At 39.7% G+C, this 21,027-nt stretch overlaps 2 protein-coding genes across 4 annotated transcripts; both read left to right on the top strand.

Moving 5' to 3' along the window:
* The first annotated feature begins 431 nt into the window (after positions 1-431).
* pvalb9 (parvalbumin 9) lies at positions 432-4,853 on the top strand. The gene is made up of 5 exons (XM_034214507.1): positions 432-536; positions 1,944-2,011; positions 2,601-2,733; positions 3,551-3,660; positions 4,576-4,853. Exons 2-5 carry the CDS (start codon positions 1,951-1,953, stop codon positions 4,599-4,601), a joined length of 330 nt encoding a protein of 109 aa, XP_034070398.1. The 5' UTR covers positions 432-536; positions 1,944-1,950; the 3' UTR covers positions 4,602-4,853.
* A 900-nt stretch (positions 4,854-5,753) lies between these two features.
* ccz1 (CCZ1 homolog, vacuolar protein trafficking and biogenesis associated) lies at positions 5,754-20,720 on the top strand. Of its 3 annotated transcripts, XM_034214829.1 has the most exons (18): positions 5,816-5,912; positions 7,438-7,490; positions 7,602-7,677; positions 7,767-7,863; positions 7,946-8,043; positions 9,206-9,299; positions 9,411-9,491; positions 9,578-9,625; positions 9,775-9,858; positions 10,411-10,586; positions 11,013-11,094; positions 11,859-11,920; positions 14,935-15,046; positions 15,282-15,315; positions 16,202-16,319; positions 18,349-18,507; positions 19,885-20,012; positions 20,117-20,720. In XM_034214829.1, exons 3-18 carry the CDS (start codon positions 7,664-7,666, stop codon positions 20,170-20,172), a joined length of 1,443 nt encoding a protein of 480 aa, XP_034070720.1. In that variant the 5' UTR covers positions 5,816-5,912; positions 7,438-7,490; positions 7,602-7,663; the 3' UTR covers positions 20,173-20,720. The 3 variants fall into 3 exon arrangements, with proteins under 3 accessions (XP_034070719.1, XP_034070718.1, XP_034070720.1); XM_034214828.1 differs by lacking the exon at positions 7,438-7,490 and having other exon boundaries at positions 5,754-5,912; XM_034214827.1 differs by lacking the exons at positions 7,438-7,490; positions 7,602-7,677 and having other exon boundaries at positions 5,756-5,912.
* Positions 20,721-21,027: the final 307 nt, after the last annotated feature.

The following is a 21,027-nucleotide window of genomic DNA, read 5'->3' as shown; positions in this document are numbered from 1 at the left end:
GGTTTGAACGGGTTTTCAGGTCAAATGTAACCATATGTTCCCAAAAACAGTGAGGTTTGGAGTCCTTTATCTTTCCCCGACAAAGCTGGTGATATCAGTGTGATACAAAATGTCTCTGGTGAGCCCTAAGAAGATTTATGACCCGCTGCTCTGGGCATCTGAATTTAGGAGATTATTCAGAATAAAACCAAAGAGAGAAAGGAGGTCTGATTAAATTTGAGATGTGGTTAATCTTCCACACATGCACCTGCTGACAGAAAGCAGAGTTTTATGACATCAGAGAGGGACACAGAGAGCAGTGTGCAGCGGAGAGGCAGTGAAGGTTAATTGGGCAGGTGAGGAACTCGAGAAGGAGGCTGCGGCTGGGGGAACATTTGATACGTACACAGGTTGGAAACTCAAGCATCCTTCAGTGCATCCACCCCTGAGTATATAAGAGAGAGGCAGCTGTCAGCGGCTCCACAAAGCCTTATCTCTCCATCTGCTGCTGCTGCTGCTGCTCTGTCTGGACGCTTAGCAACGCTCTGCATACAGCGGTGAGTCCAGGTGTGCTACCTGCTGAGGAGGCATTGACTTTCATTCCTTTATTTGTTATTTTTGCAAGTTTTATGCATGCTTATGATTGTCTGAACTTCTTTGTAAGCTAAAAACGGAATGGTTGCAACTAAATTACCAAGCTAAGGGACAAAGGGATGGATTATTGAATTGATAAAAAAGTGTTTTTAATGCTTTTTGGTCAATATTAGGATTTGTTCTCAGCTCACTAATCCTTTATTTCTATAAGACATTCCTGTAAAATGATAAACAGACTAGATTATACTTCCTCAATTTAAGCTAATGTGATGGGGAAAAAGCATATTATTAATATAATGAGAAACTTTCTCAAAATAACAGCTTAATATTTCAAATAATATATGTTATTTCGTGAAAAGTTACTTATTGTTTTGCGATACTGCGTCATTATTTGAGATAATAACTCATTATTTCGATAATTTCCCTCGTTTTGAACACTTTTTGAATTACTACGTTTTATCTTTTTAGCCACCATATCTTTGAACTCTTAATGATTACAGAGTTTGCAGATCGGTTGCATGACATTTCAAGGCTCAAGGTTTTTTATTTTGTCATACGAACCTACAGTGTAGTAATGCCGATGAAAATCTTAGGTCACAGGCTTCTCCAACAGTGCAACAAAATAAAACAGATAAACAGATAAATATAGTGCAAGTAAATAGTAAATACAAAAAGAAAAATAGTTTAAAAAAGTGAAATATTGCAATAAGAGTCTATATGCAAGTTGGAATGATATATTAGAGAAATAGATAAATAATTACAAGCAGATGAATGTTGTACAGTTTTACTTTTTGTTCAAGAAAGAGCAGTGTATAATTGTTTGAAGAGCAGGAGAGGATGTTTCAACACTCTCTGATTCTATATGTATTTATTTGTAAATATTGTACTAGGGCAAACATATGTTATGAGAAGGGACCAAATGATAATGACACTGTCAAGGGTTTTGCATTTGTTTCCATATAATAGAATCTAAGCTCACCCCCACCTTCCCACCCAAATCATTTTCATACAGTCCCCAAGTGCCAATTATCCTGCACAGCCTTGCAAATCCAATTAAGCGCAGCAAATAACATCAGTAATTATGAGGCGCCAGGGGAAATCCAACCAGGAAGCCTAATAAATCACACATAGCACATAACGTAATTGTTATGACTTTATAAAAAGGAAAACACACTGGTAGCAAAGAGTATATTCTTTAAACATGCAAGCTGTATTTTCACTTTATTCCGTTCTCCTTTTCCTGGAAACTTCAGCATTTTTGGCAAAACCACCATGACTGCAGTTGAAAGGATTATGATATTAACCTAGGTCTGTGTGTGTGTGTGTGTGAGTGTGTGAATAATTTACAGAGCTTTTCTTTGACCCTTCAGGACCAACATGTCGCTCACCTCCATTCTTTCAGCTGAGGCCATTGAAAACGCTGTCAAGGACTGTCAAGGTAGCATCTCCTCTCTCTCTCTCTCTCACACACACACACACACAGACACACACACACACACACACACACACACACACACACACACACACACACACACACACACACACACACACACAGCCCCATTTTTTAAGCCACTTATTATTCATAGATGTGCCATGCGCAAGCAAATTATGCTGAATCCACAACTTCAGAATTAAGATAATAGCTTTATCTTTAACTTACTAAAGCCAAACTTAATTATAATAAAATGCACAATAATTCCCAACCACAAATGATTAATCAACCTACTTCTAATCGGAGTCAAGAGTGAGATCTTAGAAACACTCTCCGATATTATTATCTTGGCTGTATTGTTCTCATATTGTACATTATCTTCTCCACTAAAGCCATAGAAAGCTTAGACTGCATTTCCAAGGGTTTTCAATCTCCTGTCTCCTGGATTTAAAAGATAAAAACACAGGTTGAAAATCTCCCACCTGGACTGCAGCCATGTGTTTAATCTCCATATCAGCTTCCACCCTGCTGAACCTCATGGGTCAGCTATTTTTTTTTTTAAGTCTAGGGTTGTGTTTGACTTTGTGTTTTGCAGCTCCGGATTCATTCTGCTACAAAAAGTTCTTCAAGCTGTGTGGCCTGTCCTCAAAGATGCCCCAGGAAGTCAAAGATGTCTTCCAGATCCTCGACGAGGACAACAGCGGCTTCATCGAGGAGTCTGAGCTCAAGTGTGTGAAACATAGATTCGGGATGTATGATGATGATGTAATACACTAACCATTGATTACCTTCTGATTATGTAATGTATTAGTGCCTTAATTCACAAAAATGCACTGGAAAGAATAATTTATCTTCCTCTATCCAAAAGGTTTCTTCAACTAACATCATTTTTAGATTCAATAATTGACACTGAGTTCCTGACCTAGACCCTACTTCCTCAGGAAATGTGTGTGTGTGTGTGTATGTGTGTGTGTGTGTGTGTGTGTGTGTGTGTGTGTGTGTGTGTGTGTGTGTGTGTGTGTGTGTGTGTGTGTGTGTGTGTGTGTGTGTGTGTGTGTGTGTGTGTCTGACAGAAAGAAGGATTTAGTACATGACGTCACAGTGGTATGATTGGGCACCATTAAGCTGTCCACAATGAGCAAACCATGTTATTGCCTTAGTGTTATGTTATTCAACCTTAAAGGTCGACACAAGCCGTGCATTTAGGAATAAGGTGGCATGATAAGAGGAAAATATGGGATATGGGTAATGATAAGGATATCGTTTGCTAAAATGACGATGCTGATAAAATAGCACAAATTGTTTTTCTTCAAAAAATAGATAAAATAAAAGTTATTTCAAACCATCTTTTATCCAACAATGTTAACTGAACAGAGAGGCACACCAGAAAAAGTATATTGGCTACTAATACTTTCTTTCAACTTACTCAAAATGTGTGTGTGTGTGTGTGTGTGTGTGTGTGGTGTGTGTGTGTGTGTGTGTGTGTGTGTGTGTGTGTGTGTGTGTGTTGTGTGTATGTGTGTGTGTGTGTATGTGTGTGTGTAGGTTCTTCCTGCAGCGGTTTGTCCCTGGGGCACGGACACTGAGTGAGGCAGAAACCAAGACCTTAATCTCAGCAGCTGATGATGACAGTGACGGCAGAATTGGAGCAGAGGGTCGGTGTCTGATTTCTCAGATTGCATTCACAGAAACTCATGATGCAGGCAGGAGTTATCTCATTGGTTGGAATTCTTTGTTTAAGTCAAACAGAGACAGCTTTTTTGAATGCAGCTTAGAGCACTTGTTACCTGGACATTCTGAGATACATCTGTCTAAATGTTATGATTTACTTTATTCACATTGACGAAACATGCTAGAAAACATTGCATTAATTTGACTCTTTACTTTGAACTCTTGTAATAAAATTGGGTGAGAATTTACATGCGTTTAAAAAATAAAGACAACATTTAAGGCGTCACTTTACTGCGGCACCTGGGTTCAAATGTAGGAAAACTGTGTGTTTTGGGGGAACATAAAACATGCATATAAACTTAGTATAGCTAGTCTTTTGTTAGATAAAATACAATGAGACTTTGGACATCTTGAATCATTCCTGATGCAAACAATTTTTTGGATTGAATGTTAACACTGTGTACTGTTTCCTAACAGTAAGACTGACCAAGAATAACAGGCATAACTTGTCTGCATTAGCATTGCTTATCATGATCAGTTTAAGTACGTGCGCATCCGTAATAGCAGCTAGTGTTTGTGATCTGATTAAATCTTCATTATAAGATGTGTTAGACTTTTAAACTATAGGTTTATAGACATACTGTTGTTTGTACTGAAGCATTGTTACTTTGGAGCTCAGAGATACAGCTCTTATTTCTTTCTTTAACGTTTGTTACCAACAGTGAGTACTTCAAATGTTTTTTCCAATCCTACAGTTACCAACAAAATCTGAGTTTAGCTGTCTTACATAATAGGATAAAGGATTTGGACAATCCAAAAATGTGGCCCATTGCATTCAGTGATTATTTGTGCATGTGATTAACATTAAGGTCCGTTTTAACATGCCTTTCTTCCTGTAGAGTTCCTGACCATGGTGCAGTCCTGAGTCTTTCCCATGAAAACAGCTCAAGCCTTCAGGTCTGCAGCCCTCTCCTCACCTCTGGAGTCTAAAGATCCCAGCTTCCACTCCCAGTGATTTATTTTGTTTTCTACTAAATTATGTGTGGCCTAATTGTTTTTCCAGACACTGTGTCCAGTTAAAGACAACAGACTGTCAATGTGTCTTTTTCCACTTGGAAAACACTGTGCATACCCCACCTCTGTCAATGAATGAGATGAATAAACGTGTGGAAACACAGATCACTTCTTTGTGTTCACTTCTTCTTGGTTAAACAGGTTAACATTATTAAAACCTCACTCATATAATACGCCATTAACGTGCAAAAAGAATGCATGAATGTACTTAAATAGTAGCTGATTCCTCAAAAGCATAATCCATAAAAGTGAGAGCAGGGAATAAAAGCATCATAGGAGTTTTCAATAGTGTTGCATTTCTAAATAACACATATCAAAGAAAATGCTTCAGTGCAAGATGCTGCAAAATAGGTACGTTGTGGTATAATTTGAAACAAGGAAATACAAAAAAATGACCAGGTCCTTCCAAAAGTATAATATTCTTGATTTGTTAACTAATCCAACCAAACAGCACAGCGCACAATAGAGGAGTTGTACGAGGATGTAATCAAATGCAAGATCAAACAAGAGAAGGCCCAGGGTTAAGTTTTATTGAGACAAAGCAAATGTTTAGCTTGGTTACGATTGAGTAGGGTTTAATAGCGTCACTGTAATCTAGAGTTTAACGTGCGTACTTTAACCTCTTTGCAAACAAGAGCATGAACAACTCCCAATACTAAGAAGGCTTCAGCTTAAACCAAACATTACTGTATGAAACCACATCCTTGACTACTGTTTTATTATAAAAATGTAAGGTTATAAAACAGTGACCTTTGTTGTGATGTGAAAATATCAAACGTCATACTGTTGGATACATTCCCAAAGTATGTCCATAGAGTACAATACTTTAGTTTAGACCAATCACAACAAATGTTATAGGATTTTTTTATATCAAGCTAAATGATTTTGGCGAAATAGATAACACATAATTAATTTGACTTTCTCCCTATAGACTCAAAACAAAATTATGAATTCACTGATATGAAGTAGGAACATTTATTCGTCTTTATTTGGTACACGGACAGTACAATATGTGACACCGCGCTGTCAAAAAGCAGGAAGTTAAGAATGTAAAGTATAATGCGGCATCTCCTCTCATTGATCTAATTTACTCATTATTTATTATAATTAACACAATCTCTAAACACAAGGATATGCAGGTGTTGGGTCTTGGCTCTGTGAGGTGAGTGCTACCTTCGTGTTCTTTCTGTCACTCAGTTTTCCCCCAACGGAAAACACAACTCAATGTTAGCATTGAAGCTAAGCGGCTAACTAGCTGCTCAACGGTCAAATTGCCATAACAACTGTCGTTAACTGGCTTTTTAACGGTTACTGTTAACTGGTTGTACTTGTTAACATACAGAAACAACGCTGTGTTTTTGTAAAAGCAAAGAAATACAGTAATTTGTTACCTGCATCACAGCAGCACCATCAGACAAGGAAGGACAAATAATAAGACACGATACAAGGAAAACAAACATTTAACATAACATCACTTAACTTATTAAAGTCGTAATTTCACGGTGCTGCAATGAGTGTAAACAACAGCAATGGCAGCATATAAAACGGCTATTAGACTAAAACATGTATTTGATACACAGCACAGGTACAACGTATTGAATTGTGGTTATTCAGATACTGTACCAAAGGGAAGATACACATACGTAAGCTTTTCCTTCTCTAAATGTATCTTATGGCTGCTAGCTTACTTACAAGTTAAACTTTTAACAATAAAATATATTCAAACCCTTAATAACTTCTTGTAGTTAGGGTACCTGATGCTGTGGTTTATTTGCATTGGATCAGCAAAACATTACAAATATTTCCCAGGTAGAAATGCATTTTTAAGGCAGCCTTGGTGCATTTTACTTAAAAAAATTGCATTACATTTACAGTTGATTTAACCTACAGCTAATGCAGTCTATTACAACAGCCCTGCAATAATAGCTCCTTCTTACATGAAGCGTATGCATAGTTTTTGTTTTACATTCAACTTTACGTCTTCCTTTGAATAATAATAATAATGGGTTTCATTTATAAAGCACTTCAAATCCCGAAGTGCTACAAGTATAAAAACAGTACACAACACGGTAGAATGAATAAAAAGTAATAAAAAACAAACAATAAAATAAAAGGGTGGTTATAGATAAAAGGTCTAGGGAAAGGCTCTGTTGAAGAGATGGGTTTTGAGGCCTTTTTTAAAAGCCTCCACGGTCTGTGGTGCTCTCATTTGGTCGGGGAGAGCATTCCACAGACTGGGAGCAGCCGAGCAGAAGGCCCGGTCTCCCATAGTATGGAGCTTGGTCCTGGGGGGTCTGAGGAGGTTGGAGTTGCTGGAGCGGGTGGTCCGCAAGGAGGTATGGGGGGTGAGGAGTTCCTTGAGGTAGGGAGGGGCAGTTCCATGGATACACTGGTGGGTGAGGAGGGAGACCTTGAATTCGCAATAAGGATGGGGGTGATGTGATCATATTTGCGCACCCTCATCAAATCAATCTTTGAGGCCATATTGTGACGCAGATTTATTGTTTTGCCCTATACTGACAATTATCAATCGTATTAAGAGCATGTAGACTTTATCAGAAACACTTTACAGTATTTTAGACTGCCTTAGTTTTGCGTAGGACCCTAGGTGCACAAAATGCTCTGACGAATATGATTTATAGTTTTGTCTTATGCATGGATCTGGAAACACCAATTCTCCTTTTCAGGAACTCTGCCTGTACCAAATCCAGAACAATAGTTGGATAACTGATTTTTGGGGGTAATAATCTTAATCCTATAATCCAAAAACAATCCTGTTAGTAGTAGTTTATTATTATCGTCCAGCTCTGTTCTGTTACAGTATGTGATGTCATTTCTCTTCATTCTGCAGGCACACGGCATGCTAACCAAACAGCCTTTGGAGCAAAGGAAATCCAGACACAAGTTCCACTAATGTTGATGATTAGGTAAAGCGTGATTGTGATGATGCAACGCTGACACAGAGGGCTTTATCTGTGTATCACTGTCTGTCAGCTGTCTCTCTGTGTCGTTACAGTCCCAGGATGGCCTCAGGAATGCAAGAGAAACAGTTCACGGCATCTCTGCTCAACTTCTTCGTTTACAACCCAACATTTGGACCACGGGAAGGAGAGGTGATACAGAAATGCTAAGCACATGTTTTACACCTGTATCTGTTTAATCCAACTGTTAATTCAAGGTTGTTGTCTTTTTAAGGAAGAGAAGAAGATCTTGTTTTACCACCCGAGTGAAGTGGAGAAAAACGAAAAGATCCGAAATGTGGGTCTTTGTGAAGCCATCGTACAGTTCACAAGGTGAGTTCAGTACTCTAAGCAGAGCCTTAAAGCCTCAGCAGCATTTCCCATGACATTATACTGACTGGGTGCCTTCTGGTGTGTTTATTTCAATTCAATTCAAAACCTTTATTTATCCAGGTAAAATCCCATTGAGATCAATGATCTCTTTTTCAAGGGAGACCTGCAGCAGTAGGTTCCACAAGAAGACATCAAAACATAAACAACAGAAGGACATCATACAGCAAAATGTACAGGGATTACAATTTACATATTTAACCACAAGTACAGGTACCAACAGCATCTGATTGAGTAGCATCCAACCGAGCTTTAAAAACATGTAGTGGTACTAGCTTGGTAATTTTCCATTCTTTTTGCAGACTGTTCCATGTTAGTGGAGCTGCACATCTAAAAGCTTTCTTCCCTAAGACAGTCCTAGCACTTGGCACATTTAATAAAACCACAGCATGCGATCTCAGGCAATAAGTACTTTCAATTCGCAGAGAGATCAGGGAGCAGATATAAGATGGTAGTTTATCCAACATGGCTTTGTAAATGAAAAAGTACCAGTGACTGAGCCTCCGTACAGTTAGTGATGGCATAACTGCCTTGGTATACAGGGTACAGTGATGCGTGAGTGCTTTACAATTTGTCACAAATCTCAGTGCACTGTGATACGCAGCATCTAACTTGCTCAGGTAATTGGCAGGTGCACTCATATATAACAAATCACCATAGTCCAGCACAGGTCAAAAGGTCACAGAGCCTTTTCCTGGCCTCAAGCGAGAAACAGGACTTATTTCTGTAAAAGAAACCTAGCCTAACCCTCAGCTTTTTAAGCAGGTTGTTGACATGAAGTTTAAAAGTGAGACAGTCATCAAGCCAGATACCCAAGTATTTGTAACAGGTAACCACTTCAAGTTGTATTTATCCCTTTGGCGTCATATTAAGACTTGCCATGGATTTAAAAAGTGTCTAATATCATTGCATAGCTTAATTTGGCGAGCTCTGTTAAAGAAAACTAAATAAACGAGTCATTCTGTGAACCTGAACTGTAACATAATAGGGAAATGTCACAATAAGTGGTCAGATACACACTTATACTTATCTACTTTGTCTGTAAAAACACAAAATAGGAGGGTTGATCATGTTTGTCTTCACGGTCATTTCTTCTATCTTCCAGGACGTTCTGTCCAACAAAGCCAGCTAAATCCCTGCACACACAGAAGAACCGGCAGTTTTTCTTTGAGCCCGAGGACAATTTCTGGATGGTCATGGTATCTTAAAGGCTCCAATGTTACATTACTTGCACAGTATTCAGTCCGTTTGTCTAGAACTTGTTGGATTGTATGAATTTAATCCGTTTGTATCCACTGTTAATTCCTCAGGTGGTTCGAAACCCAATGATCGAGAAACCAAACAAAGATGGCAAACCTCCCACGCAAGAATATCAGGAAGAGGAAATACTTGTGAGAGATACTCATCAACGTCTGTATTTAAGTCATTGAATACGGTCACATCATTTGTTTCTCATCATGCTCTTTTGACTTTGCAGGACACCGTTTACGGTGCGGTAGTTAAAGAATGCTACAGTATGTACAAGGTGAGTTCCAGGATGTTGCCAAGGGGCCCTATTATGCTTTTTTGGATGTGCCTTGGATGTTGCAACAGAGACCTACACCCCTACAGTACTTAATTTTCAGACATTTTCAATTAAGAATATCATCTTAACAGTGATTTTTTTTCTTGTAGCTCTTCAATGGTACGTTTGGCAGAGCAGTGGAGGCCGGAGGAGCGGAGCTGCTCATCCAGAAGCTTGAAAAGTTCTTCTACCGGGTAACAAGTCATTACGTTTGTTTACTTTGCATACAGTAACTTGCCCTTTCTTTGACAGCTTGATTCATTGAAATGGATGCACAGAAAGTTATGTATAAAAAGTCAGTCAAGCCTGATCGTAAATGTTTTCTGAAGGGCTGGTCACCTCTGAAGATATTGACATTGTTTCTTTTGTAAATACTCTCTTGGGTAAAGCTGCTGAGAAGATGTTTGCAGTCTTGCCTCATTTCCTGAGATATTTCTGTCTGCCTGGTCTCATTTCACCTTGGTGCAGCGTTGCATTACACTTATGCAAGAGTATAAAACATTTATTTCTAATTAGGGAATACCCTCCTTAAGTTTAACACAGGCTTCCCTCCCCTCCATGTAACCCAAAGACAGAGAAAGAGAGAGGCCGTGGTGTGCAGAGGTTGAATGTCAGGATAATGCAAAGCGCGTCAGTCAGAGAGTTTCTTACACCTCTGCCTTTGTAAGCAAGCACTTATTAGGCGGGTAAACTGACCCCTTTCTCCTGCGTCTCTTGGCTGTCCCCCAATATTTTGTGTTTTCCAGTATCTGCAGACGCTCCACTTGCAGTCCTGCGATTTGCTGGACGTTTTCGGAGGCATCAGCTTCTTCCCGCTGGACAAGATGACCTACCTGAAGATCCAGTCCTTCGTCAACCGAGTGGAGGAGAGCCTCAGTCTGATCAAATACACGGCCTTCCTGTATAACGACCAGCTTATCTGGTACACACTTTGTTCCTGCTCACTTTTTTTAAATCCACCTGTGGGTTAATTCAGGCCGCAACCTTACACGTATCCAACGCAACATCTACAAGCACATTGTGGCATGCAGAGGTGGCTCTAAACACAGCCTGTAATCCTCTTTGTGCTCCCTGGTGTGTCACTGGCCATTTGAATAACACTGACAGCCACCTGGCTCTGTGTGAGCGCAGGGGGATTACATGATTTGTAATGAAATGACTTTAGAACAGAGTGAGCTTTGTCAGAGAATCGAGGAAAGCTATTGAATTGTGCCTAACTTAAGCTGTATGGGTTTCATTAAAGCCTGTTTACAACCCTTTCTAAACAGTTATTAGAGCCAGGATTTTTGCATGATTTAGCCAAGGATGCGTAATACTGTGTTTCATTTTCTCCTTGTTGGGTCTGCAGGAGCGGACTGGAACAAGATGACATGAGGATCCTGTACAAGTACCTGACCACCTCGCTGTTCCCCAGGCACTCTGAACCAGAGGTGAGGGGTGGGCAGTAGTAAGAGTTATTATACTCTGTATGGTGGCCTCAAAGTATTTGACAATCCATTTGTTTACAACTGATAGTCACACACCAAGCACAATACACCCGCTAGCATTGTGCTGAAGGAAAAAAATGGGGATCATAAAAGTGAATTCTTTCTATGAAACTCCATGTGAACTGTGTCGCTAAAAAGAAACGTGTTTTAATTGGAGCAGAGTAGGGCTGCTCGATTATGGCAAAAATCATAATCTCCATTCTTTGGGTCAATAATTGATTTCACGATTATTAAAAAACGAAAATGTTTACTTTGAAAACATCAATTTATTGAGAAGAAAAATGTCAACAGTATGTTTTTAACAGTTGATTACCCTGAACTTTAAATATAACTCAACTGAAAAACCAATTTTTAAAAAATCGTTTTATTTCGACTACGTTGTTTTCGTAATCGTTGCAAGCCATAATCGTAATTGCGATTAAAATACGATTAATTGAGCAGCCCTAGAGCAGAGCAGTGTTGCACAACTAGTAGCGACTGATTTGGTACACAGCCAAAATGAATATCTATAGAAAGTACAGAGAACAATAGTGTGATGATGGACGGTATCAAAATGTAATGTGATCTTCACACAGTTCTTAATATTAATGATCCAGACAGAACGTACATGACTACTGGCCTGAACATGAGCTGTGAATGTTCCCTTTAAAGCTATACCACTCATTTTCACTTCCACTAATCATCCTTCTCGTCTCTGTCATCTTCAGCTGGCTGGCAGGGACTCTCCCCTGAGGCCCGAGGTGGCAGGGAACCTGTTGCATTATGGGAGGTGAGTCCCAGGTCTCATGTATCTGATACACACTTCAGTGGAATAATGTTATTATGCACAAAAGCAGACTCGTGTGTGCCAGCAACATGTGCTTTCAACCCATTGATATTAATGAGCAGTCAACCACGATATTTAAGGAGGTTCCTTGTTTGAGATGTTTGTTGTCTGACAACTTTTATCTGCAGGATATTTGAAGTTTCTGAGAGTGAAGTAGAGCTGCTGCAGAAGACTGACTCCTGGTGACATATCACGAGATTAAATAAAGTTTTAAAGCTCTAACTGGATTACATTTATATTTGAAGGCCAGAAAAAGAGTCACATTTGGGGTAAAGTATAATATTTAAGAATAAAAGGTCCATGCAGGGAAAGCTACACCAGAGTCACATGTTACAATGGTTCCAGTTCATATTTAGTGGCATCCTTGGAATCCAGTGTAAAACAACAAACCCCTTGTTCAGTTAGTCGCTCAGTCATGGAGGAATTTAGGGTCAAAGGGTTCTGGTCCCTTTTTTAGAAAAAAGAAATGTAGCTTGATCAGCTCTGTTTCAGTCCAGATCACACCTTGGTCCCAGATATTGACACACTACTGGCCCTTTTGCCGTGTAATATGAATATTCATGGTTCCCAGGTCATTATTCGTACCCATTTTGCCAACCTCTCTTACCGTTCCACTCGTGCCACCATGAGGCAAAATCATCCAACGTCAGCAACACTTATATGCAAGTCATAAAAACATTAAAAATCCATCCATTATTTGTTGGTATGGTGGACGTAGAGTCTTTAAGTACTCCACATTTGTGGCATAGTTACCACCCCATGCAATTGTTCTTGAATTAGGCCAACTGTTTCTACAGGATATCTTTATAACACTTTGGATTCATATGAAATGTACTGAGTAAAATCTCAACCACCTGATGGCTTGTTCTCCAACACCAACTGCACATGAAACTTAAAGGTCCCATGTCATCCTCTCCCGGTTATTACCCGTCCCCTTGTGTGTTATGAAGGTTTTTCTGCATGTAAACGGTCTGCAGAGTCACAAACCCTCAAAGTACACCCTGTAGCGAGTACAACTCTAACACAGAAAAGACCTGTCTGTGCTGCCCCAGAACGCCTCGTTGGACATTTCTCTTTTTCAACATTTTTCTTCCGGGAACCAAGTGACGTAACGACGACCCCTCCGTTGATTGGTCCAAATGGAGCCGTTACGTTACAGTGTGAGAAAAAGTTTTTAGAGAGTACTTGTTCATGGACAAGTGAGTTTGGCAATTTACTTGTCCGAATACATTTTTCACTTGTCCAGAATGGACAAAAATTGGGGCCACTGGAATCTTCTTCTTCGTCATCGTATTTTACATTTTCCCACGGTTTTTACGACACCGCTAACGTAAGTGAGCGGTAAGATTTTACTGCATCACACATAGGGTTGGGTATCGTTTGGATTTTAACGATTCCGGTTCTGCTTTTCGATTCCGGTTATTTTCGGTTCTCGATTCCGGTTCTTTGAGAGGTTAATAATAAGTCCCATGACAAACTGGGAGAAAAATATATTTATGAAAACATTAAGTCAAATCTGTATTCCTATTTACAAATCACTTCATACTGTTGAATTTCTTACGGTTATTGAATACAATTATATAGAAATAATCTCTGCATTGTTTAGTTAGTTCTAAGTGGTGCAGTTTGAGAATGTACAATTGATGTTACACTGCAACCTGTCTGTGAGACGGAGTCCAACCACACATGTCCAACACATAGGACATAACCTAATAATAATAATAATAATACATTATATTTATAGCCTATAGGCCTAGCGCTTTTCTACAACTCAAAGACGCTTGCACGCTTCCACATGTCCTGCAATACACATGCTGCAGCTGCTCACTGTTTGTAAAAGTAAATAAATAGTATTTTCATTTCAATAATGTACTTTCTATACCCTGCTTCATAAACAATACTGACATCCCTGTGCTCCTCCGTGTCTGGGGGTCCGGGGATGTGAGGACAGCGCGAGGACAGACAGGGAGGCTGCTTTACTTCATAAAGGAAATGGCGGTCAATATTAACAACACAGGAGTTAAAACGCTTAATAACCTTCATTACTTGTTAGAGAAAGAACAGAAGAAAGTGTGACAAAGATGAGGCTGTTAAACGGGCAGCGGATCCGCTGTGTGTAGAAAGAGAGAGAGAGAGAGAGACACTGAGCTGCACCGTGCAGTGATCAGCTGATACGGAGCATAGAGAGAGCTGCAGTCCGCGGGGCTCGGCCTCGCCTCCTGTCCTCACAACTCTTATTAATCCCGGTACCGGACAATTGTTATTTGTTCCTACTTGGAACCGAGTTTTGCTTCCCAACCCTGCCACTGTGCTACACTTCCCGCCCCGCCTAACTGTACAGAAAGCGGCGAGATGCATTTCCTTAGGAATCGACAAGCGGAACCGAAACAAAAATGTCTAAACGAACAATGGCGGACACGTACAATTTGCGAATGACTTCTGCCTTTTGTAAACTGAATGTATCAATAATTTGTCAATAAATCTGGGCGAAAACCGTCACAAGTCAATTGAAAGATCTACTTGTCCGATATTGTAAATAACACGTCCCGGACGGTGGGACGTGTACTTTTTCGCACACTGCGTTAAGACTTCCTCACACACACACAATCTTTTCTCAGCTCTGCCGATTTCTCCTCCCTGAGACGGCGGGACGCGGCGAGGCTGTGAGTTGGTGTGTGTGTGTTCGGGCTGGGTTTCGCTGTGTCTCGCAGACGGCCACTGGGCTCACAGGAGCTCCAACAAGCCGTGTAGGACAGAGAGTAAATACACATACTATACAGAGATGCTAAATGAGAAACCAATGAGATTTTGGAAAATTGCACAATATAAATCTATTCTAGTCGACCTCAACAATGGAATTATGATCAGTAGAAATGGCCATGACATGGGACCTTTAATATTTATTTATTGTTAGTCTCTGACTCTCACTCATTCTCACTCTCTTCGGTCCTCTCCAGGTTTCTGACGGGACCTACAAATCTCAAAGATCCTGAGGCAAAATTCAGGTTCCCTAAAATATTTGTCAGCACAGAGGACGGCTATGAGGAGCTGCACCTGATCGTTTATAAGGTAAGGTGGAGCAAAATATGATCTGCTGTTTTGTCACAGGCTTTATTGAAATGTATTAAAACGGTGATTCGTTTTTTAGAATGATTTTCATAATCTGTCAATTTAATTCCACTGCTCTTTTTTGGATTAGACTGCTGAGTTTTCAAATGATGAAGTGTGTCTCATCATCACATTGATGTTATTTCTAACCTGTGTGACCTTGACTCTGCATTTAACCTGAGCTGCTCTTTTCCAGGCGATGAGCGCGGCAGCTTGCTTTATGATCAGTGGTGAGTGTGCACCCATAGAGTGCCACAGTGACGCGTCCTAAAACCCGGAAGTAAACTCCTTCCGGTTCCTTCGACAAAAACCAATTCAATCTCTCCGTAGGATTTTGGAAAATAGCTGGGAATAAGGTCTGTGGTTGAAACACATTTAAGAGATGGATCACGTTTCGTTCAGCCGGATAATCTCCACATGTCTACCCTACTTTCATCATTTTCAAATCAGAAATCTAGTCGCCAGAAGCAAAATGCTAACGTTATGCTATAAAGGAACTACAGCAGGGTCGCTGCTTCAACGTCACGCCAACTTAAGATCCGTATTCAAACATACAGATGGTAAATGGTACAAGTTGAAGTGTTTGTTTTCACAGTCTGCAGGAGGACTTGCTTTCAAGCAGAACAGGGCAAACAAACTTAGAGGAGTGTTTACGTGTTCGGCGTAATGACGTACAACGGCCTCGACAACTTCTGTAGTCCTATTCAGCCACTTGGTAACAACCATCGTTTTTCAGACACGTCAACTCTTCAGAAATCACCAGCGGGGTCACTGCTGATGTGTTTAATGTCGTAGAGCAAAACGTGATCCGTCTCTTCAACGTGTTTCAACCACAGACCTGATTTCCAGATATTTTCCAAAACCCTACGGAGAGATCCCGTTGCTTTTTGGCGAAGGAACCGGAAGTGGTAACATGCTAACTTACTTCCGGGTTTTAGGACTGTGGCACTCTATTACACTGACTTTAAAAAATACAGATAACTTCCACTCCCCTTCTCCTGGTTATTTTCACAGAAGATCTTATATTATTTGGCTATTTTAATGCTAAAATATGACTTTTTCTTCAGCTGATTTCCCATTATGGCTCACTTGCTTCTCTCCCCTGTCTCTTCCCAGCCTCTGTGGAGCTGACGAGGGATTTCTGCGAGCAGCTGGACGCCTTGGTGGGCCCTCAGCTCACTCTGCTGGCCTCTGACATATGTGAACAGTTCACAGTAAACCGCAGGATATCAGGGTCAGTTAATTATCCACCACTTTCACAATCAACAACTCACCACACTGTGTGAAAAGTATTTATTTTACATGAAGACTAACTGGTCAAATTTTACAAAAATGTTCTTCGGTTGAAGATATGATTTTGTTTTAATAGTCAAGTTTGCCAACGGAACAGATTTTAAAGCTTGAATGCTCCGTATTAATGGAGCATTGTGATGACCTTGCAGTATAAGGGATAATGTTAACATCTCAAGTTGACCCACTTCCTCACCATTTTCAGAGCTGACTTTGTAATCATGGCTGACACTAATGATGAATCTCATTAGCAATGATTTCTCCCTTCACTAATTCAATTTAGTGTAAAAAAAAAAATCACATTTGAGAAAATAGAAAAAGCAATGTTTAGGTTTCAAATAACTTGAGAGATGTTCTGATTATCAATCAAATGATTCTGTAAATTGACTAAAAATAAACATTGTACCGTATTTCTTTTAAGGTAACAATGCCAAATATTTCCTAGCCTTTCAGTTGTAAGGATTTCAGCTCGAATAACTATATATTTTGTCTTAGATGTAAGTGGACTAGTTGTTTTTAGGATTTTGAGTTCCCTTGTTTTTTATAACTTTTTAGAGTACTTGGGTTTAGGGCTGCACGATTTGGGGAAATAATATAATTACGATTTTTCTGACAGATATTGCGATTCGATTTGCGATATTTGTTTTTAAGCGACCCAACAGAAGTTTATTGTAAAATGCGGCCATATCTCCGGCTAGGAAGGTCGCATCAACGTGCTCCCGTCTCTAGCACCCCCGCTGCCCGAGCTACGAGTGAAAGAACTAAACTTACATGAAACTTCCGTTGGGTTGCTTTAAAGTCAAGCTTCAGTTTAAGATTCACCCTGTCATAGAAACATGTGATGGAGCATTACTAACCTGACTCAGATGGTTTCACCAAAGCATCTAGGAAAGCTCCATTGGAAGCCATTTGGAAAGGGCAGGCACTTTCAAAAACACTTGGCAGGTGATTGGATCAATCTGTCTATCACCTTCTATCATGGGCCACTTCTGATTGATTAACAATGGCTGGTACATGTGGAGCACAGCACTTCTGATTGGTGTGGGATGACTGACGCACAAGAAGAACAAAAAAAATTGCAGGCTTTGCGATTTGATAATTGCATCATTTCAAATCACGAAATCGATTAATCGTTCAGCCCTACTTGGGTATCAGTTATTCAATTAATTTAAACAATCAAGTCCTTTTAGTGCTACATCATGAACAGGCAGTAGCAGGAGAAAAGTCAGTGATTCATTACTGTTTCCAAACATTATTATCTTTTACGATACGTTTTATTGCCTTGGTCAGAAGTGTACTGCTTCAATTCGTCACAGCAGCCATGTTGTCAGTCTTCAGTCTTCAGTGTGCCTTTTGTATTAACTCTGGCAGCAACAGCGGAGCCTATAATACCATTTGATATGGTCGGGGCTCTGCTTAGGGGTAACTCAAGCAGCGCCGCATTAAAGACTGCATCCTCTCGCCGTCCGTTAGATTCAGATCCGTCCCGTCTGTAATCCAAGACGACTCTCTGACCCGGGGCGATTTGATGGGCTGCTTTTTTAACAACCCTAGTGAAGAATCCACTGAATAAATAAAGCCGTCCCAAATTCCTCCGCTGGCATTTAGGTCCGTGTCCTGATTTTGTAAATTATTAGAATAAGAATCAGCTGTATAGCCTGTATACACTCTTCTAGAAATGACAGTACTGTGGTCCTGTGTCCTCGGCTCACCTTAACGTGGGTGGACGATGGAGAAGGCTTAATTAAAATGCACAGCTTGCCTTTTGTTGGATGTTATCATCTAAAGTGATTTGGCTTACTGTATCATGTATTAATAAAGTGTGTTTACAGGATGTTTGGCCCCAGAGATCACAGGTTGAGCAAAATGTATAGGAGTATGTAAACCCAAAAGGGACAAAAGCAGACGGTTGCTTATTTTTGCTTTGTTTTTAATTATTTGTAAATGTCTATGTTCTTTGATTTTGTGTTCAGGCCGGAGAAAGAACCCCAGTTTAAGTTCATCTACTTCAACCACATGAACCTGGCGGAGAAGAGCACGATCCACATGAGGAAGACGGCCAGCGTGTGTCTCACCTCGGTCCACCCCGACCTCATGAAGATCCTGGGAGACATCAACTGTGACTTTGCCAGGTACAGCAGAAAACTGTCACACTTTAGCTGTGTTTATATTCACCCTATGGGCCTCCACTGATCTATTGTTATTAGGGATGTAACGATACCAAAAACTCACGGTACGATATTTATCGCTATATTGAAAAATTAAGGGAAAAAAACATGTTTTACTTGAACATTTATTTATTTATTTATGTTCTTTTATAAATAATAAATCTGATTTGTACAGCATTTTAGTAGAATAGTAGTATTTTAAAGTGTCAAAAACAAAGTGACAGTAACAGACTGGAACCAACCAGTGGTTTTTACTATACTACCAAACAAAGTAGGCATTTTCTTTGTGCCACTTTAGTTTTTCAAGTAACTCAACTCAAACTCACTCACTCACTCAGCATCAGACAGGTTGTTCTTTAGGAATATGAGCATGTCCACATTTCCAGGTAGAAGCTGGGATGTTTGGGCGTTTACAATATCCCCTGCTGTGGACAAAGGTCTCTCGCTTGGTACTGATGTTGCTGGGACAGCAGTGGTCGCGTTAACCGAATATTCTTTTTAACCATGACGGAAAAATGTGAAAGCAGTTTGTGATTTTGACAGATTAGAACAAACTCGGAACAGCGCCAACGTTTCCCCGCAGCGAGGCTCTGGTGTTTGCCGTGTTATGCATGCCCTCCAAAAAGAAATGATATAGTTTCCAAACCGTACTTTGCCGTACAGATCATTGAAATGTCTGGGACTTTTTGCTTTACGCTGTGCGCGTTCCCGTGAGGTGCATGCATATCTCGGTGGGCATGCATAACACGGCATAACACATCCCTAATTGTTATAGTGACTGGCCACAAATCAGCTTGAAAGCATCCAATGGAAACCACAGAATAGAAATACTTGTTTTAGTGTTAGTGAGGAAAGCACATTTCACAAACAGTGGAAACTAAATAATGAAAAACTGAGTAAAACTTTATTTTTTTCATGGATATCACCACAGCTGTGTCTGTTTACACATAAGTGTGAAGCTCCTTCTACTGTTTCACTCACTCCCTTTTGAGCAGTCATGAGCCTGCAGTCATGTGAGTCCCATTTTCAGCCTGTGGCACGTTGTGTGGTATTGACCGTATTTATCCCAGTATCACTATCGGTTCCTCTTTGAGTGCAGATGTTGTGCAGATGCTGCTGGTCTTTTTAATTTGTCAGCACACAAACATACATACAGTGCAGTTTGTGTAATTACATGTAGGTCATTTTATTATGAAATTCAAGATTTTAGTATCTCAAAAAAAGAACCTGTACGTTGTTTCTGAGCCAAACCATAACAAATCAAATGTTATGACTTATAACACTTTAAATGTGGTAGTTGCCTTTATGTGATGGTGCTTTGCTCTTTTACCCCCCTCTCAGGGTTGATGAGGACGAGGAAATCATCGTAAAAGCGATGACAGACTACTGGGTAGTCGGCAAGAAGTCAGACCAGAGAGAGCTGTATGTGATCCTGAACCAGAAGAACGCCAACCTGATCGAAGTGAACGGTATGTCTCCACCACCTGGTGACGAGCAAACCTGCGTCATTACACAATAAACACACTTCTTTCATCTCTTCCTTAATGTCCTTTTTGTCTTTGCTCCACCACAGAGGAGGTAAAGAGGCTCTGCGCGACGCAGTTCAACAACATCTTCTTCTTGGACTGATGGAGCTGATGAGACGGAGACTGTTCCCCCACACTAACACTGTCAGAGTTGCAGGGTATCATGACAGCATCAGCGTAATGCAATAATTGCATTGTAAAATAAAAACAATTAAAAGCTTTCTCACCAAGTTTTTATTTTATTTAACCTTTAAACATTTTTTTTATTTTCTCTTGTAATTAAATGTAAATCCAGATTTTTACTGTACTTTAATTTTCTTTGTACATACTTAAAGGATTTTGTTAACTGTTCATTGGGATTTCTTTAGAAACAATTTGTTCACATCATGAAAATGTCTCAAATTAATTAAAAAACTGACGTGCACACTTTACGCCCAGGTTTCTTTGATCATCAGTGATTATTTTAAATACGATGTCTTCATGTCAAAAGTATTGTGGTTTGTAAACAACTGCGCTAACTTTAAATAAATGAAGAAGTCATTTTACTCGGTGTAAGAAATGTTTTTGTTTAGGTAAGGATTAAGTAGCAACATCAGAGATTATGTTTATTTATTGGACACATTTTCAGATGAGAATAAAGTTTGACATTACCTCTGTTGTGGTTGTGTTTGTGTTGCCCTTTATAAAACAGTAAGAAAGTTGGTATATTGTTTCTTTGCAGTTTGTTTTGCTTTATTTTGTCTTTTCTAAGCAATTATGCCTTTTTGTTGTTCTTTTTTGAAATAATTAATGCATCTAAAATATAGGTGAACAGCAAAAATAAATAATTGAAGGATTGGCCTCAATTAATTTAAATTAGAGGCCTTCTAACATGCGAGGGATCATACATAATTGCTGTGTCAAGGCCCAGATACAGTACTATTCTAATCCTATGGATGTTTTCATAATCTTTAATCAA

Source organism: Gymnodraco acuticeps, unplaced genomic scaffold (genome assembly GCF_902827175.1).
Source record: "Gymnodraco acuticeps unplaced genomic scaffold, fGymAcu1.1, whole genome shotgun sequence".
Taxonomy (NCBI): domain Eukaryota; kingdom Metazoa; phylum Chordata; class Actinopteri; order Perciformes; family Bathydraconidae; genus Gymnodraco; species Gymnodraco acuticeps.
The sequence above is the reverse complement of the archived record's forward strand: the minus strand, read 5'-3'. Positions and strand labels throughout refer to the sequence as shown.

What these genes read in the sequence shown, in the direction of transcription:
- pvalb9 (XM_034214507.1), top strand. Translation starts at nt 1,951, where the DNA reads ATGTCGCTCACCTCCATTCTTTCAGCTGAGGCCATTGAAAACGCTGTC. An exon ending in ATCGAGGAGTCTGAGCTCAA is followed by an intron (nt 2,734 to 3,550) that starts GTGTGTGAAACA and finishes GTGTGTGTGTAG; the next exon opens with GTTCTTCCTGCAGCGGTTTG. An exon ending in CGGCAGAATTGGAGCAGAGG is followed by an intron (nt 3,661 to 4,575) that starts GTCGGTGTCTGA and finishes TTCTTCCTGTAG; the next exon opens with AGTTCCTGACCATGGTGCAG.
- ccz1 (XM_034214827.1), top strand. Translation starts at nt 5,884, where the DNA reads ATGCAGGTGTTGGGTCTTGGCTCTGTGAG. An exon ending in ACAATTTCTGGATGGTCATG is followed by an intron (nt 9,300 to 9,410) that starts GTATCTTAAAGG and finishes TTAATTCCTCAG; the next exon opens with GTGGTTCGAAACCCAATGAT. An exon ending in ATCAGGAAGAGGAAATACTT is followed by an intron (nt 9,492 to 9,577) that starts GTGAGAGATACT and finishes TTGACTTTGCAG; the next exon opens with GACACCGTTTACGGTGCGGT.